The 19,510-nt window shown below is 50.7% G+C and overlaps 2 protein-coding genes across 2 annotated transcripts; both read left to right on the forward strand.

Moving 5' to 3' along the window:
- The first annotated feature begins 2,241 nt into the window (after window positions 1-2,241).
- On the forward strand, window positions 2,242-10,257 carry SIAH2 (siah E3 ubiquitin protein ligase 2). The gene is made up of 2 exons (XM_071752941.1): window positions 2,242-2,739; window positions 8,814-10,257. Exons 1-2 carry the CDS (start codon window positions 2,257-2,259, stop codon window positions 9,369-9,371), a joined length of 1,041 nt encoding a protein of 346 aa, XP_071609042.1. The 5' UTR covers window positions 2,242-2,256; the 3' UTR covers window positions 9,372-10,257.
- Window positions 10,258-12,402: 2,145 nt separating this feature from the next.
- On the forward strand, window positions 12,403-19,495 carry ERICH6 (glutamate rich 6). Its single transcript, XM_071751515.1, is given in 13 exon segments — window positions 12,403-12,590; window positions 12,672-13,004; window positions 13,301-13,416; window positions 14,411-14,457; window positions 14,560-14,676; window positions 15,496-15,642; window positions 15,644-15,834; window positions 16,299-16,369; window positions 17,113-17,339; window positions 17,426-17,511; window positions 18,022-18,174; window positions 18,437-18,668; window positions 19,096-19,495. Coding segments are annotated over 13 exon segments (2,178 nt in total). The 3' UTR covers window positions 19,366-19,495.
- Window positions 19,496-19,510: the final 15 nt, after the last annotated feature.

Raw genomic sequence — 19,510 nt, forward strand, 5'->3', positions numbered from 1 at the left:
TGAGCATGGGGCATCCCTGCAGGTGAGCAGCCAAACACTGCATCTCCAGGCAGCCACAGCCCTGCTGACACGGTGACAAGCCTGCCACTGCAGCAGGGCCTGGGGGCAGGGCTGGCAGCACCCTAAGCCTGGGGGATCTTGCAACCAGATGCTGCAAGACAGCTCTTATTTTAAGTGTGGAAAACCAGTGTGTGCTTATGCAAATAATTCATAACAGATGAATGACACCGCGTGGTAAATGCTGAGGAAATGCACAACACCGAGTATTGCCAGGCTGGGTACACCAAATCAGGGCTTAACAGGTTACTACAGAGACAAAAGGGTGCAAACACTGGCTTTCCAGACTTCCAGAGCAGTTTTCCACAGCATGGGGGCTGCCAGGGTGGCAGCAAATGATGCTGCTGATGGAAAGGGGAAGAGAAAGCTGCAGGCACACAGACTCTTGCTGCCTCCCTCAGGCTCTTATCCTTCTGCCCCCACAGCTTCCTGTCTTTTTTATAACCTTCTTGCAGTGTGGGGCTAAATTTAAGCTGCTAATTTCCCCCGAAGAGAACTCAGCCCTTGCTCATTTCTGTAAGGTAACAATCACGCTCATGGATGATTTAAAAATAAGAAGCAGTGATGACAGAATCTGGCTATTAGCCAAACTTATCTGAAAACCCCCCAGCTCCAGCACCTCAGAAAGCTCTGAAGATTTTCACTTCTACCCTGGAAATTTCTTTGCAGACAAAGAAACCTTGCAAACCCCCAGACACATCTCAGAGACACTCCGGGGTGCTGTCATACCCTGAAATACAGGAATATTTGGAGGGAAAGAGGGGTGACTTGGCAAGGAATGCAAGCAACAAACCCAGGCATACAGCAGTGAAACTCACTCTGGCACCTTGAGTGAGTCCATCTCAAGGTGGAGAGAATTAATTACTTGTTAGTTTTTTAGGTAACTCAGTGTAACTGGCAAATCTTATTTTAGTCACATCTCACTTCTGGGGCTCAAGGAGAGACAGTCATAGGCTTCACTCAGGGCAGCATCAGGGCCCTCTAAAAATGCAATTCAAGGTACTCATTCCCAATATTGCATTCCTGGTGCAAACTTTCCCAGTGAGGTGTGCCCTGTGCCCTGTCTTCTCTCAAACATGAGAGAAAAAACAGCTAATAAGATGCCTTCTTACTGGAAGTTGAGTACAGATAATGCCTTAATTGGAAATTTTGCAAGGCCAGGAGCCAAGAATGAGTCACGGGGCTGCACATCCTAAAGGAACTTTGATAATAAAACCACTTTAGCAGAATGTTAGAAATGCTCTGTGTGGGCATCTCAGGAGAAAGTACTGTTCATTTAAGGACAAGAAGCCTCAAAGTCAATTTGCAAGAAGAACTCTTGGGAAAATCATAAAAGTGAGATAAACTTTCCAATTTTGCCGACAGGGGAAATGACCTTGTATGACAGAGCTTGTTTCTGGTCCCCTGGCTGGGTGTGCTGCACGGGGCTATCAGGTGGGATTTTGTATGGAATAGGTGAGAATTGCACCTCCACCCAGCACAGCCAGAGGCAATTCACACCACAGGGACCAGGAGAACAGAGATCAATAAACCTGTACACAAACAGCGCCTACAAGCAGCGCCATGACTCCACCACCTACAAGCAAATGCTCGCCTTTATTTCTCAATCCGGCTCTAAGAGCAAAGGGATTCTGACAGATCTGTCCCGGGACTCCCGTGTCTTCTCTGGTGTCTTCACTTCCAGTGTTACTGCGTCAGATGATGTTCCAAGTATCACACTTTTGTTCCAAAAAAAACTTTTATGAATGAAAACGGTTAGTGGTTGGACCCGATGATCTCAAAGGTCCTTTCAAACAATTCTGTGACCTTTAAGTTCACCGAGTCCCACTATAAGCCTAACTCAGCCAAGAGGTGAACCACTTGCCAAGGACGCTGGGACGCGATGGTGAACCAAAATACCTCACTCTAAATAACCTCTGAAACCAAACCAGAGCACCTGTTACACACTCTTCACCGCGTTTCCACCACCGTGAGCCCCGCACGGGCCGGTACCCAGCTCTCCGCACGCTGGAGACACCGCGCACGGTGCGGCGCGGGAGTGCTGACCGCCCGCAACGACGACGGGCATTGAATCGCTCCCGACATCGACAGTACCCAACCACCCGCCCCCGACATCGACAGCAGCCGCACCGCCCGGCCCCGCCGCTCCCCGCGCTCCGGCCCCCCCGCACCCCGTCCCAGGCCGCCCCCGCGCAGGGTATGCCGGGAGCGGGCGGGTCCCCGCGCAGCCGCCGCTCCCCTCCGCGCCGCCGCTGCCGCTGCCGCCGCTCCCTCCCTCGTCCCGATGGTGTCGGCGGCGCCATGAGCCGCCCGTCCTCCGCCGGCCCCGGCGCTAACAAGCCCTGCGGCAAGCAGCAGCAGCACGCCCCGTCTCCCGCCGGCCCCGCCGCTGTCCTCCCCGGCCCCGGCGGGGCCTCTCCGCCACCCCCCCCGCCGCCGCCTCCTCCCCCGCCGCAGCAGCAGCAGCAGCAGCAGCATCACGAACTGACCTCGCTCTTCGAGTGCCCCGTCTGCTTCGACTATGTGCTGCCGCCCATCCTGCAGTGTCAGGCCGGGCACCTGGTCTGCAATCAATGCCGGCAGAAGCTGAGCCTCTGCCCCACTTGCCGGGGCTCCCTCACCCCCAGCATCAGGAACCTGGCCATGGAGAAGGTGGCCTCGGCGGTGCTCTTCCCCTGCAAGGTAAGGGGGGTGGCAGCGGGATGGGGCCCCCCGCCCCCTGCCCTTCGTCTTAATTCTGAACACCACAATATCCGTGCTCTTTTTTATCTCTTCCTGGAGCCCCCTCACACCTCCATAATATCAAAAGTACTCTGAAACCAGAGGCTGAAGTGATGGCAGGGCGGATAGTGGAACTGCTGGAGCCACTGCTGGCGAGGAATAGAAGAAAGTTTTTAAGGAGGGAGCTGTCGGTGGTGGGACCGCCGGTGGCACGTGGCGAGCGTTCCGGTGAGCGCCGGGAGCCCGCACCGCCTCCGCTGCTCCCGGCAGGCACGGCCCCCGGGCAGCCCGCAGGAGCATCGCTCGGGATGCACGGGGGTGACAGCACCTCCAGAGCGGATCCTCCGTGTGGATGGAGCACGCGTGATGCGTGGGGAGAGCCCCGTGTGCCGCGGGCTGGGTCACGGAGCGGGGGGGCTGGCAGAGGCTGTGGTAGCGTGGGGCTGCTCGGCTGCTCACCCTCGGGTGGGAGTTAAGCTCGGGATAGATGGAGCAGATGGAGCACGGTGGTAGGGCACGGGTCCCCTCTGCTGAACGCATTAGAAGTGCAGCATGCCATGTGCCCAGCTGTGACCCCGGCTGAGCCCAGGGGAACACAGGCAGCCAGTGCAGGTTTTTTCACAGAAATGCTGGCCTAGTTCTGATTTTCTGAAGCGTCTCATTTGTGACAACTGGCATTCCGTGCTTGTCTGCAGCAGAACCGAGGCATCCGGGCTGGAGCAGTTCCCTGGACCAGAGTCCTTGCAGCCCTTCCCTGCACCGAGGTGCAGCTCTGCTGCCTGCAGGTGCCAGGCTGTCTGGCATCTGTCCAGCAAGTTCTGGTTCAGGTGTGTCAGCCGTAAACACTCTTTTAGTTTAGTTTGGATATTCTCTAAAGATAAATAACAACGTGGCTAGCACATGTCAACCAGTTAAAGAGCATTTCCAAAAATCCCTCCCACTATTACTCCTGGGGTCAATATTGTGCTCTTCAAGCAGTGGCTTGGAGGAGGAGGGGGGCTGGTGAGGTTTGCAGAAGCAAGTGCTGAAGGTTGGGCAACTTAGTATCTTGGTTACAGAACTGGGAGCTTTGCTTTAACCCAGCTGTGTTTTGGTGGTCTCTGCAGTAACCCAAGGTGTGGGTGTGTGCTGGTCAGTGTCTCAGAGGCTGTGGACTGGGCTTGGTCTGGTTTCTTGTGCCTGCAAGCTAGTTCAGAGCTGGGAAATCTGCAGAGAGACTGAACCAGCAGTGGTCAATCTGCACCTCTCGGTGGCCCAGTGAGATCCTAGTGCTGGCAGGAACCCTGGGCCATGTTACACGTGTCCCTGCAAGTTGCCCAGCTCAGGTGCATGGACCTGAGAGCCCTGTGTCCCAGGAGATGCTGTGGTGTGACCCACGCGGGATCAGGCTCCCTCCCTGTCAGCAGCCTCTGCTCACAAGCTCTCTGCCCCCCACACGTTGGGCACCCAGCAGCTCCTCAGGCAGGCAAAGGTAAATAAGTCTCTGCTCCTCTTCTCTCGCACACCCTCTCTTTTATGTGGGTTCTTTCTGCCATCAGCAATTCCTGCTCAGCTGCTTTCCCCGTTCCCAGGAGCCGCATGATGAGATCAGCACACGTTCATGTGTTTCACTCATGCTTCTTGTGCCCAGCAACAAACCACCAGGGCTGTGGTGCTCAGTGGGTGATGTGCAGGGACAGGCAGTGCTCAGGGGGTGACCCACCGAGCACCCATGGGTGCCACAGCAGCACCAGGGGCTCAGCCAGAGCTGCTCTGCAGCTGGCACACACCAGTGCCCAGCCCGGCTCTGACTCACCTGAGGCTTTCACTGTGTTGAGGGAACTGATGTAAGCTCTTGGGGAGAGGGAGGGGAAGAAAGTCAGAGCTCCAGAAAATCTGAAAGAACAAACAGGGACAGTGGTCTGGCTGGAGGAGGTCCCATCACTTATAGAGACAACTGTGAATGCTACTTGAAATGAGGACTGAGGTGTGACAGAAACAGAAATAGGGGATTTGGTGTTGCCTGTGGGTGTAGCTGCTTTGAGGGTTGCTCTTGAAATGCTGTAAAAAGAATTACAGTTACTGCATCTCTGTGCTCTACAGGGCTTCTGGAAAAAAATCTACAAGATAGTTTAAATCTTAAAGAAACAGTGAAGTTGTTGAAAATGCCTTTTAGTGCTCTAAGCAACCAGCAGAAAATGAAAATTTAAACACAAACTACTGATTTAAAAATGCCAAAAGGATCTAGTTGTTTTCTTTCATCTTTTAAATAAGTGCAAGTGGAAAATAATATAAAGCTGCCCTTTATGCTCTGAAGCTGACTTAATTCAGATATGGGTTCTTCTGTAACTTTGGGGGGGGGGAGGGGGGTTTGGCCAATATGTCTGTAAAGGAAAATAAATCTGATGAATTGGAAGTTTCATGAAGAGACATGAGAATCCATTCTCAGAGCAGTGTGGGAGGTGCTCTGTGATCATCTGCTGCTAAGCTGGGAACCGTGACCCGTCAAGCTGAGCAGTGCAGGGTGGGAGAGGTGTTTCTGGTTTGTTGGCCTTTTGTGGTGGGGCTTGACAAACAGAGATATTCATGCTTGAGTGATGGTGGCCATGGAAATGACGTGGGACCATCACTCCTCCTCTGCCCGGTGCAAAACCGTGGGCAGTTCCTGCTTGCATTTCCGTTTGCAGTAGAGCTCACCTCCAACTCGCATGGGCTAAACCTGGCCCAGCACTGAGGAGAGAATGTCCAGGAGCAAACCCAGAGTGTGTTTACACACTGACAGCAGCCCAGGTGGGCAGCTATACAGATGGCATTTAGCAATGTACCACAGGGAGAAGTCAAACAAACAAAACAACCAAACTGCTGCAGAGGTACACCAGGGAATTCTCAGTACTGAGATCAGTTCAACATAACAATTTAGCATCAGAAATTACTTTTCTAGTTATTACATGCATTAAAAATACATCTAAGTAAATGGGGCTTGAAGCCCCATTCTTACCAGCTTTCCTAAGAATGGTGATGTTCTGCACTTTGGAAGCTAGGGCAGATACCCCTCACCAAGGGTATTCCAAGATCCTTCAACACAGCTATCTCTAACTGGAGATACCAGCATCTGAGACTCCAGACAGTTCTGGTCCTTGTGAAAAAAAGTGAATCCTGTAAACTCATTGTACTGTACTACATTTTGTTTTGCGGGGGAAAAAAATTTGAATACTTTGTATTTAAAAAGTGGAAAGCATAGTGAGACTATATATAAACTAACAGGCTTAAATAATAACAGAGTAATTACTTTCCTTAATTTTCTTTAGTCAGGTGGTAGGAGGTAGAGCAGTTCTGCTTGTGTCCCTAGAGTACTGCTGGTGCACCATCAGCTCACAGGAAAGCATGACATTTCCCATGTAAACATACAACTTTAAAACAGAAATTGCAGATTCATGTTATGGTATACAGACTTATTCCTGTACATTGTCCAGTGCTGCCTCTACAGCCTCTTCTTCAGAGCTCTATTTTTTCCCTTTAAAGTAATTTTAAAGATTTTAAGCAAATATACTGAATCTAAATGAGATCACACATCTATTTCCAAGACATAGTAGACTCAAATAAAGCAGTGGGGGTTTTCTGATTAAAAAAGTGCAAGATTATTTTGGTTTTAACTGAACAGACATCATTACACAGAGGGATCTGCTTACTTGACCCTACCTGCACAGATGGATGGAGGCTGCAGGCTCCACGTGGAATGACACAGTGCTCTCTGGTCCTTTCTGGGCTGTGCTGTCAGCAGCCCCAGCACTGCTGGCAGAGCAGCATTTACAAACACACTGCCAGGCAGCTGCCTGTGGCCTGAGCCAGGTTCCTCCCCAGTGTGGGGCTCCAGGGAGCACAGGCTTATTGTGCACCCCCAGGAGAGCTCCCTGGGATCACTGCTGGGCTGACAGCATCTGTGCCCATGCTGGAATGGATGCTTCAGAAGCCTGGGGAAGATCTTAAAAGCAGGGACAGATCTTTACAAAGGACTGGAGGAAGGAGAAGCACGAGAGGGTCTCAGTCCTTGTTGAGGCCCTAAACATTGCTGACAACACTCATAGGAGCTGGCATGCCTCTTCTTTCCAGGAGCACTATTTTTATCTCAACCTACTTGTATCCTAGAGAGTCTGCTGGCCTGAGCAGGAGGGATTTGGAGTTAGCAGGCATATTCCCCACTCTGCCTCTGATTGCCTGTGTGGTTTCAGACAAGTTACTTAAATCCCATGCCTGTGCCTACCTTCATTTACAGGGTTGATAATACTGTCCTGCCTCTGTTGAGCACATTCAGGCTCAACTGATATTTTCCAAATGCTTTAGGAGACTCAGAAAGCTGTCCCATCAAAGTGGAGGTCAGAGCAGCACCAGGAGTGACATAAATGGCAAAAACATGTCATGGCAAGTCATGTGTGTGGGGATGAGCTCTGAGCTGACCTCTTGGGAAGGAGAACACAGAGCTAAACAGCCATGAAAACATGTACATGATGCTTTCCAGCACAGAATACTAGAAATTATGTGAGGAGCAATGAAAAAGCAGAAAATAGGCCAGCCCTGGCATTGGTGTCACACCTGAACTGTTAACACCACGCACAGCCCCAGCTCCCTGTCCCAAAGTGGACATGGTAGAACTGGAAAAGGTCACAGGCCAAGTAGCTCAGAGATACTGTGTGACCTGTGCAGGGGAAGAGACAAAGCAGGCTTGGAGGGGGTGATAAAGATCAGTGACATTTGCCAAGCAGCATGAAGATGGCAAGTCAGTTTTGCTGTCAACAGCCTCCCATGACTGGTAGGGCATCTCACCCAGTGAAACCCAGTGATGGGTTTGGGAGCACACCAACATAGGCACCTCTCACCCTGAAGGGCAAAGCCACCACCATTTGCTCTTCTTGATTTTAAGCTCTCACTTCTACAGCTTTTGCATAGACATCTGTTTTCCCCTAACCAGCAGCTTTCTGATCTTGTTTTTGAGGTCAGACTCAGAGCTGCTCTTCAGCACCTTGGATGACTGAAGTGTTAGCAGGGGTATGGACACGGGAGACACAAGCAGGTCACCAGGGCTGGAACCATGCACATACCTGGGAGCCTGTGGCAGGACAGCAGTCGTGGCAAACCTGTGTCTGCCATCAGGGGGTCCTGCAGTGGCAGGAGGGCACCCTGCTCCTCACAGTGCCCTGCAATAAAGCCCTGAGCAGAGGATTAAGCAGCAGGGGCAGACACAGTAAGTGAGGGCTCATGTCAACTCTTTATCAAACAAGCTCCTTCAAAAGTGCAAGGTCAGGTCTCTGCACCAGTATTCTGGTGCTCGCAGCACGGGTGATTTGCACCTTGGGAATTTAACCCTTTGAGCTGAAATTTCTTGCACACATATGAGCCCAGACATAATCATTTATCCCTTGGTTATAACCACCCTCAAGGAAGTGTCACAGTGTCCATGAGCAGCCATGCACAGGTGTTGTAGCCAGCATGACAGAATTAGCATTGCAATTAAGAGAAATTAGATTGTACTTGTCTGCTAGCTTTATGCTCAGTGAAAAACCATCCCCTCTCTTTCCACTTCTCACACTTGCAGTCTTGATACTGTTGCAGGGTTAAAAAAAAGCTGTGGGGAATCTGCATTTGAATTTGCTCTGTGATGGTAATAAGATACATCTATTAAAAATACTTCACTCTAGCTACTCTTTGCTGAAACTAGAATCCTTTGTTCTTTTTAAAGAAAAGAAAAATCCCAACCAGGACCACTTCAGCTAATCTAGAACCGATCAGATCTAACTTCAACAGCAACCAGAATTCTGCCTTACAATCCATTTTATCTAAGCACTTGCGTTAAAAAGAACCATCCACAACAGACAAGAGGAATCCATTTTTAAGTGGAAACAAAAAAAATAAACGGAGCTCAGCTCTGAATCCAGGGCTAAACATAAGTATCTCATGTAAAATTTGCAACAAGCACAAGAGTGCTGGTTGATGACCAGTGTTCCCAGTTGGGAGCAGTGGAGCTGGTGCCTTTCCTGACAGCTTGTGTTTGTTTTTCCCAGTATGCCACAACGGGCTGCTCCCTGACACTCCACCACACAGAAAAGCCAGAACACGAAGACATCTGCGAGTATCGTCCCTACTCCTGCCCGTGTCCTGGTGCCTCCTGCAAGTGGCAGGGATCCTTGGAAGCCGTGATGTCCCACCTCATGCATGCCCACAAAAGCATTACCACCCTTCAGGGAGAAGACATCGTTTTCCTTGCCACAGACATTAACCTTCCCGGAGCGGTTGACTGGGTGATGATGCAGTCCTGCTTTGGCCACCACTTCATGCTGGTGCTGGAGAAACAAGAGAAGTACGAAGGCCACCAGCAGTTTTTTGCCATCGTGCTGCTCATCGGCACCCGCAAGCAGGCGGAGAACTTTGCCTACAGACTGGAGCTGAATGGGAACCGCCGGCGGCTGACGTGGGAGGCGACGCCGCGCTCCATCCACGACGGGGTCTCCGCTGCCATTCGCAACAGCGACTGCTTGGCCTTCGACACCGCCATCGCTCACCTCTTCGCTGACAACGGCAACCTGGGCATTAACGTCACCATTTCTACCTGCTGTCCATGACCTGCCTGCCTGTGGGCTGTCTGGACGTACAGCTTTACATTCACCAAGGGTTTTCTTTCTGTTCTTTTTGTTTTGTTTTTAAATGATCTTCAGCTATGTCATCACGTATAGCTAAGGTTCCTAACTAGCCAACATTTTTAACCTTGGAGAGAAGAGGAACAAGAGTGTCCTGTAAGTAAAATGGGTGAGAAAAGGTCTTTTTTAAATTCTTGGGTGCCTTAGGAAGATTCCCCACCTTTTTTTTTTAAATTTAATTGTATTTTATTTAAAGAGTGCTTCCATTAGACATATGTCTTGAGACTTGAAGAACTGCATTCCTCTATGGAGTGCACATAAAAGCCCTTTCAGCAGGAACACAGACTTGCTCTTTCACTGGTGAACTTCAGTACCAGTTTTTAGGAGGTGGGAAAGAAATCCAAGCAACCTCTTACAAGAGAAGTTGTGGCTCGAAGGGGAACAACAGGTACTTCAGTGTTGCTACTCCATTTCCTGCTACCTTAGTAAAAAGGGATGGGCATTGGATCATGTGCTGTGTTTTTAAAAGAAAAGGGGAGGAAGGGCTGGGGTAAAGCCTATTGGGCTTCACAGAGTGTGGGAATTGCCACCTCCAGCCTGGCTGAGGGGCATCAGTGAGCCCAGCACATGGTACAGCCAGGTACTGGCAGAAGGAGGAGGCACACAACTAATGCATCTCAAACAGCTAGAGCCAATAATAAATATATTCAAGCAGTCCACATGCAGCTTCCCTCAGAGGCCTACTTGATTACTGATTATGGTAAAAGACTAATCATACAGCAAGAGCTTTATGGCCAGTGACATGACATTGCTATTTAAGTTTTGTTGCCATATTTACTTTTATTTTGTAATAAATATTTTGCAAAAACTATCCTGCATAGCATGCTGTGCTAACGTGTATGTGCAGCAGTAGCTGTTGCTTCCTGGTTAGTTGGGGTAAGAACAGGGTGGTGATTTGAGTCCCAGGGGCAGCAGTAACAGCCTGACTGGTGCAAACTGAGGCCACCAGAGCTGAACATGCCTGCACTCTCCTACCCCCTCTCAGGCAGAAGCCTCCTGTCTGAATCCCTCCAGAAAAAAACAACACCAGCTCCACATATGGCTCTGCTGAATATTAAGATGTTTGCCATGTGGAAAAGGCAACAAGTTGCCAGGTGATACAGTCCTCTGAGTTATTCCATAGTAAGAAGCTCATTCATGATAGTGGAAAACTCCATGTAAATTGACAGATGAAGCTCGGTGTGAACAAATATAATGCACAAGGAGGAAAAGCAGCCCTAACAGGGGACTAAAAGCAGTCCTAACAGGGGACTAAAAGCAGTCCTAACAGGGGACTAAAAGCAGTCCTAACAGCCTCCCTCCAGGGGAAAAGCTGTTTGGCATTATGACCCAGAGGTCTACACAAATGCCACTCAGTGCCTGGTAGTGGTCACCAGAAGAGCAGAAAAACAGATGATGGGAGAATGACAAGGACCACATCAGTGGAAGGAAGGTTGTTTTGGCCTTCAGAATTTGGAAGTGACCACAGAAAAACCTGACAAGAAATCATTCATCTTTTTATATCCCTTTCCTATAAAGATCCTACATTTGATCTCATTTGTACTGTGCTGGCAGAACTCCAGCAGCATCAGGCCAAGTCAACTAATTTGCTCCTGCTTAAGCAGGATCAAAGTCAGGCTCTGGCTCTGACAGGCATTAACACCTGTGCTTTCAGCAGAACTTGCTAAGCAAGAATTCCTGAGGAGTTGATTCATTTTCCCATATTTCAGCAACATTTATAGAAGATAAATTTTCTCACTGACGGCTGGGACAAAAGAGGTTTTTTTGTGTAAAGCAAAACTCTGAAGCATGTTTTTGATTATAGCAGGATTAATGAAATTAATTAATTAATCATGTTGCCTATGACCCACTTTAGGTAAGTTAACACACATTATTTCATTAGAGCTTTTCACAACATTCACTTCTGAAGGAACAGCAAACTTCTGTAAAATCTTAAAGAAAAAAAAAAACCCAAAAGCGAAAACACACACCACCCAGTATCTTTTCTGACTGAAACTGAATTTAGGATAACAAATACCTCAGCTGGCACTGCCAGAAGGGATGCATTTCCTCCTCAGGTCAGCAAAGAACAGGTGATCCTTGTCCCAGCACTTGATCAAAACGTTTCAGGTTTCCTTTTGCAGCTGGTGTGACTTCCCCAGGGGGATGTCCAAGGGCCAGAGGCAGGAGAGGCTCAGAGGACACCAGCATCTTGCTGAGGGAAGTGGCAGCATGTCAGAGTGTGAAAACTCCTCAAAAAATTCAGCAAGTGTTCCAGCAGCCCCTCTCAGCTGTACCCCAGCACTGTTAACTGCAGACAGCCCCATGAAAAAGGGAGCTGTGGTTACTGAAGCAGTTTCTCTCGAGTCCCTACACTGTTGCTGACAATTGTCCCGACAATTTCCACTTTAAGCACAAAAATACAAAACCTCCTAGGGACTGATGAATTGTTAACATGAGCAGAGGATGCAGTGGGTGTTTCCTGCCTGCAGGGCTGGGGCTGTGCTGTTGGGATGGACACTCACCTCCCCCCTGCCACAGCCAGGACCCAAACCTGTGGCAAGGCCGGGACCTGCACCCACCCACAGGTGACCCACCAGGACCCCCGTGCAGCAAGGGGCATCATCCATCCCAACACTGCACTGACACCCGTGGCTGCACCTCAGGGTACCCTTCCCATTCTTGACAACAAGTAAAAACCAAGTCATTTTAGAATCATAGAATGGTTTGTGTTGGAAGAAACCTTTAAAACCATTTTGTCCAAACCTTTTGTTGTACAGTTCATGTGCTTGTAAGACAACTGTGAGCTCTGACACAAAGCCCCAGTAGTGCAGCACATACACCTCCCCTAAGGTGCGTGTAAAGCCCGTGTTGGCTCGCAGACCTGCAGGGAAACACTTACTTTAATTTTCCAAGCTCCGAATGCAAATTCAAGTGACCCAACAGCACCTGGTGCCACAGGACACATCGGCATCGGATGGGTCAGGACAAGAGCATGACACAAGCACAAGCAATCTGGACAGGCAGGTGTTTCAGGAGCGGTGAGGAGCTCCTGTCCCAACAGGCGAGTCACACCTCACCAGCCTGTACCCCCCTCCGGCACCGCAGCCCCAGGGGGTCCCTGCAGATAGGACGTGACACCGGCGGGACAGAACCAGCGGTCCGGTAGCACGGCAGATCCCCCGGCTCACCAGGACCCACCGCCGCTGGGTCCTGCAGCACCTACGGGGTTCTGGGCCCCTCTAGCGCACTCGGTGGAGCCTTAGCGGCTCCCCACGACTGGCCGGGGGATGCGGGCAACACTGCCCCGGACTCCCGCAGCCCGACCACGAACCCCCGCATCCCCAGCCTGGACCCCGCTCCGCCAGGCGCCCGCCCCTGGCCCACCCGCGGGGGTAGCACCGGGGCCGACGGACCCGGTCCCGGTCCCCCTCCCCCGTCCCAGGCGGAGCCGCCGCCGGCCTCTGGCTCTGCTTCCCCCGGCCCTGCCCAATGCCCCCACCGCGTCACCCTGGAGACGACGCCATGGACGGGGCGGCTCCGGGCGGGCCGGGACAGCGCAGAGAACCCCCCGGGTCGGTGAGGAGGAAAGGGGGGGGGAGGGCGGGCAGTGCCGCTGCGGGGGCCCCGGTGAGAGCCACCGCTGGGCCCCCGACCACCTGAAATCTGCGAAAGGAGCGCGGGGGTGCGACCACCCGGGCCCCTGGGACCGCCCCCGGGCCGGCACCCCCGCCCAGGGCGGCACAGCTGCGGCCGAACTGTTCGGATTCTTAACTCTCTACATCTGGAAAAGTTTCCTTCGTTAGTGTCGTCAAGGACAACTGCTCTGGAGCCGTTGCCTGTGACTGATCGCCGGGTTTGTGTCTCAAACTCAGGGAGATGGCAGCGCCGGGCAGCGCCCAGCCCGAGCTGGGGCAGGAGCTGGCAGGGGAGCCGGGTCCGGTGCGGGCAGGAGCCTTCTGCCTTCCTGAGCTCGGCGGCAGAAGCACAAGTAAGAAGCAGCTTTGCTCTAGGCTGAGGCTGCTCACTGATGCTGTCACCCACTCGAGCTGCCTCGTCCCCCGGTGTCTTGCAGGGGACGTGTGACTTTGCCTTTTCCCGGGCATCCTTTAGCAAAGTAGCAGCAGCCCCCAGAAACTCCCCTCTGTGCTCCCCTCATTAACTTCTCGGCAGAGCCGATCCTAAACGAACCTCTGGGTCGTCCTGGAGCACGCTCAGCAGAAATCCCTGTCAGTATCCCTGCGAGGGTACTGACAGAGCCTGCAAGGGGAGGTGAAATTACACCCACCTTTTTTCTCCTCCTGCCGAGCTGTGTCATCCCAGCACGTTATGGAGCAACCACCTCCATCACTTCCCTGCTGAAGTTCAGCTTTGTACTGTGCACACAGTGTATTGGTGCTGGCTGCTGCCTGAGACCATCCCTTTTAAGCACATCAAACATCCCTGGGGATTCATTTTCAGCCATCTCTCCTCTGAAGGAGAACATGTCCCACATCTTATGTTCCTCTGAGAGCAGAAGGAGTGATCCGGGCTCAACACACAGCTCACCAACCCTTCCTTGCACTCGTGCAGCATGGCCTGCACTTGGAAATGAGGAAACACTTCAGCCTCTCCAGCTCTTTCTTCTTAGGACAAGAGAGGCTGGAAATGCTTTAGAGGATAATGCAATACTAGATTAGTGGTACAAATCACTGACCCTAACCAATAAGCCATCTCCATGACTTCAGTGGGACAATTTTGTAGAGCCCTGATCCAATGCCAGTGCCCAGTTCCAGTCCCTCAGGCATCTGGGAAGGTTTACACAGAGCCAGAACTGCCCTTCTGCAGGCACAGGACCAAGTCTGGCAAGAAGGTCTCAGGCAGCAGATGTGGCTGCAGAGAAAAGGCCAGCATGCTGAAAAAGGAACAAACCAAGTGTGCCTAGAAGATAAGCTAAGGAGACAGCACTGCTGTTCTGTAATTCTCACTATCACTGTTACTTGCAGCCCTGTCAGAAGAGCTCAGCAGCTTAGATGTTTTGTGTGACACGGAGGTAAGGACTCACCCAGGTTGCATATATACATTTTGTGCCAAGTGGTATTACCCCTGAACAAAGATATGACTCCATGTTTCTTTTGGTATTTTCCATCCTGAGTTCAAAGAAGAGTTTGTGAAGCTGTTCAAGAGCTCTCTGTGCACGCTCCCCTCTGTTGGCCTGCCTGCCCTGCTGGCCTTCAGACCCGAGTCCTCACAAGAACTCATGGAGATCCAGGTGAGTCAGTGGCAGGGCATCCCTACAGTGTGGGGGTTTTGTTTATATTCGCTTATATGATTCCCATGTCAAAAAAAAAAAAAAGTGATGGCCTTTGTCAAGACACTGCAGGAGTTCCTTTCTGAAAGGGTTTTACTTTGTGAGGCTGTTGAAGCAATGTTTGTTGTGCCCACTTAAACATCAAGAGGCTGTGCAACTCATATTCCCACCACTACATCCTATGTTGAGAATTTCCTAGCTGAAGATTTTGCCCTTTGTCTAAAGCAGAGATATTAGATATAGAGACAAAGTCTAGTAACCATTCTCAAAATATATCCTGCAGCAGCCCTGATTTGTACCTGGCCAAAGCAGCTCACTGCTCTTCTCAACAGATCTGCTGGTGGTTCCTCGGGAAATTCCCCACAGATTTTCCTGTCATCAACAGTGCCACATCTGGGGAGCTTTTTCAAAGCCCCGAGCAATGTGTTTGAAAGGGTTAATGCCCCAGAGTACTCAGCTACAGCGTTCTGCATGTGCTGAAGGTTTCCCTTGGAAGAAATGGGTCCCAAGAATACAACAGTCATCCCACTTCTTTGAGGGTTTTGATTTATTTATTTACTGTAGATCAGCTTTTGCTTTTTTTGGTGGCTTCCTGAACCTAATATTATGGGCTAAATTGTTCCATGATACCACAGGCACAGATCTGTTTTAACTGCTCTTGCACATTTTTAACACTGTGTTTTGGGCAGAGCCCCCTTTCCCCAAGGTAAAACAAGGACTTGTTATAGCTGATGCTGTATCTTTGTCCTCCCTGTTTTTCTCTCCCCACCTCCACTTCAGCCCGAGGAGGACTCAGCTCCGAGATGCGAGTACTGTGGCAGCCTGCTGCAGCCCTTCCCTTCCTTCAAAGACATTTGTCCACAGGATTACAAGTCGGTGAGCTGGAGGGAAAGGCTGGCAGAGGTTTGCTGTGGGAAGGCCCCCTCCCTGGCACTGCTCCTCTGCCTTTCAGAAATTCTGCTGTGAGCGTAACCGAGACCTCTACGAGTTCATTGTAAATGAGAGGAAGAGCCACGAGGGTGCCTGGAGCCATCCCCCTGCTGCCAGCCCCCGCCAACCCGTGGCACCCCAAGGCACCAAGGACAGCAAACTCCAGCCCAAGGAGAAAACATCCCAGAGGTACTATGGAATGACCACAGGGAGATGGGGGTCAGGCTGTGTGAAAGGAGCAGCAGCAGCTCTGGAGAGAAAAGCAGCATTATTAAAATGAACCTGCAGCAAGAGGGAGTGAAAGCAGAAAATAATTTGCTTTAGGCAACACAAGTTCATATTCTGAGTCTGAATCCTCTTGGCTCTTCTCTTACCAGGCTGTGTTAGAACATGGTGAGGTTTGTGCTAGGTAAAGCACTGCTTCTCGTGCTAACAGATGGAGCAGGAGAGACAGGTAGAGCCAGAAACAGAGCTCTGTGTTTTGCTGCATAACCTGCAACAGGAATTTGGATTTCGGTTTCCTGAGTTTGTGAGTTTGACTTCTGCTGGGCTGCTTAGCAGGAGGCCCAAAGCTGATCCAAGTATCTAAGCCTACTTCCAGCCTTCAAAACAGGACACATGAAACACGTATCAGGAATGTTTTCATTTTCCAGGCAGGAGGAAAGACAAATGTCCAAACAGTCAGAAGCTTTCCCGGCAGAAGAGTCAGCAAGTGTAGCTGAACGTGAGTTTGCATTTCCTTATCTATTTATTTATTTATTACAGCAATGAATTCAATGGAATTTCTTGTCTCATACTCTCTAATTGAACAGGATTTATACCATGACATTAGTACATTTTCAAGTGTGCAATCCCATTAAATTAGATACTGCCACATTGAATAATCCCCCTCATGAAAAACCAATTCCCATTGCACAGAGTATCTCCTTGCTGTGGTTTTAGTATTTACATCTGAACATTTCAGCTGAGATGCACAAAACCTGACATTTCTGATGCACTTAGAGACTAGGACTTACTTGGAAGGAAGGAACTGCTAGCATTAAGGTGCTAAATAAACATTTTGCCTAATCAGGTGAGTACTCCACAAATTCCTAGCCCAGGCTGTGGATGACTGAGCAGCCCTTTGGATTTAGCTATAAAATCAAAGGCATTTTGACTAAGAACAGATGAACTAGATCTATAATATGGACACATTTGCCCAGAGGATGGCAGGGCACTGAGGCTTTTGTGGCACCAGGGATTTCAGACTGTCAGTTCTCCAGAGCTTGGAGCTATGACGTGCCAAAAAATGTAACTTTTTACTCACAGAGATGTGTATGTATATATAACAGAAAAAAACCCTTCTGCTTTTCATAATCCTGTTCTCAGAAATAGCTGAACACTTTGGACTGTCCTTATTAGGTAGAAAATACCCTGAGACAGACTCCCAGGAGGGAGCGTGTCAAACAGAAATTCCTGTTCCCCCAGGTTCCACCCTCCCTGCAGCGCTGCTGCCAGCCCTGCCCACTGCACGCAGACCCTCCCTTTGCTCTCAAGGTTCAAACCAGCCCGGAACCATTTCCTACCAGCTTTCTCGGGAGCCCCCGTCGAAGGAGGGATGGACACTGATGCCTGGTTCCCCAGCAGCAGCTCTCGAGGAGGAAACTCTCTCCAACACCATCACCTGCTGTGATTTCACCCCTCTGGGTGCAAAGGCAAGAACTGATGGCCAGGGGCTGCGTGTTCTTTCAGCTGGTGCAGGGGGCTCCTCTCCATTCTGTTGTTATGTTTCCCATCTTAGGCAGTGAAGAATCAATTGTTGGAAAAATACTACAAACACGGAGGGAAATTCCTTACCATGCTCCCAGATGGAACAGTACAGTTATTGTATCCTTCAAGGGGTTTGTTTGCCTGCCTTAGTGCAGGGTTGTAACTGATTTTTGTGTCCTAGACTGCTCTGTCACCCAATAACCTGTTAACCTGATCCCCACCACTCGCACTCACTTTTACAGTTTGAAAACAAAGGGGGAGTAAAACCAATTACATAGCTCTTGTTCTGAAGTTTTTCAGAACAGGCATTGTCCAAGGATGTGTCTTTAAAACAAACTTGCTAAGCAGTTCTGCCTGGGTTACTGGCTAAAAAAACCAACAAACAAACAACACAAACGTATTCTGTATCTCTATCTGATCTTTTGTCAGTTCATACAGAATCCTTCAGTGAAGAAGAGCTCTGGCAGCATCCCAGGTAAGGCAGGCAGCCCAGCACCACTGCACCTTGAACATGGTGAGCTGGGTCATATGGCAATTTTTAGAGGACAAAGTAGCACTGTGCAATATTTAGTGTGTACTAACAGACCAAGCAAAGAAAGGGGTTATGAACACCTTATCTGATGGCAGTTATCCATCTGGAAATCTGGCAATCATTGTGGTGCGAGAGAAAAGCCATCTTGTTTGCATAGTGCAGGAAGACAAGGAGAGCAAGGCTGCCGTACAGGCGGTGTTCACGTCCAGCGGCCGCGGTACCTGCTACTACCCCGGGGGGTCTGTGTGGTGAGTTAACTGTGGGCTGAGCACTTGTGCTCTCCACTGAGCATTTTACTTTTCAAGAGTCATAAAGGGCATTTTTAGTAGCATTCAGTAGTTAAAAACCAATGGTAGCAGCTTGCAGGCCATTTCAGGTGCCTCCCAGAAGGGGAAGGTTACCCCAGCTGTGTCCTGAGATAGCAAAGTGTCAGTCCTGTCCCTCTGGGGGACAGGGGACAGCAGCTGTGGGACCTGCAGGGTGCAGAGCTTTGTTTTTCTCCTCTTTTAGGATAACCATGAATATTCAGGGTGGGCAGTATATGGACCAAGCAGGCAGCAGGGTGAGAAGGTGGACGTGGCCAAACACCATCATGTCACCAGGACCCCATGTCTCCCTGAGCCCCATCTTCATCTCCCTGAACCTGCATGTGGGGGTCAGGATCCTGGGCCAGGACAAGATCACTGTTTCCTTCCTCGCCATGGGGCAACAAGCAAAATTCAACGTGGGAACCAAAGTGCAGGTATTTCTCCATCACACAGGCAGCTCCATGCAAAGCTGCTCCAAACAGCAGGAGCAGGGCAGCCAGGGAACCTCCCATTCCTGAGGAAGCATTCTCATCCCTCAGTGGGAACTCCCCATGTTCCCCATGGTGTTGTCCCCCAAAACAGCAACCAGAGGAGGTGTACCTGCACTCCCAAGCAGATGGGTCTACCCAAGTGGGTCCCTGGTGTCCCTGGCTGTGTTCCCCAGTGTCACCCTGGCTCTGGTGGGCAGCAGAGCTGCAGTCCCTGTGGGCAGGCTGCCTGGCAGCTCCCTTCCTCCACAGGCTCCTGCCATGAGACCAGGTTTCCCCCGTACCAGGTTTCCCCCGTCCCAGGTTTGCCCCATACCAGGTTTGTCCTGTCCCATGTGTGGTTCTGCTGACACCCCTCACCTCCACTCCCCAGCCCCTCAACACCATCAGGCTGCCTCCCCCGGCCCCGGCCCTGCTGGGTGAAGAGGAGCTCCTGCTGCTTGCCCTCAGGGTGAGGATCCTGTGGCTCTCACACAGGCTGCGTGGATGCCTCAGCTTCCCATCTTACGAGCAACGAGACAAAATTAAGCCTCCAGCGTACCTTATCACACAGACTTTAAAGCTCCTGCAGCTTTGCACAACTTCTGGCAGAAGCGATGAGCTGCGCAGCTGGGTCAGGGCGATTGCAGATGCTCAGTTCTGACCAGCAGGTCGGTGGGTGCCTGGCTCCCCAGCAGCCTCCCTCCTATCTCCGGTGTAAACCAGCCCAGGCTGGAAGTCATTTTCAGCCCATGGATGTGGCACAAAGATAAAAGCAAACAGAGCACAGCCAAGTCACACCCGTGACA

This window comes from Heliangelus exortis, chromosome 9 (genome assembly GCF_036169615.1).
Source record: "Heliangelus exortis chromosome 9, bHelExo1.hap1, whole genome shotgun sequence".
Taxonomy (NCBI): domain Eukaryota; kingdom Metazoa; phylum Chordata; class Aves; order Apodiformes; family Trochilidae; genus Heliangelus; species Heliangelus exortis.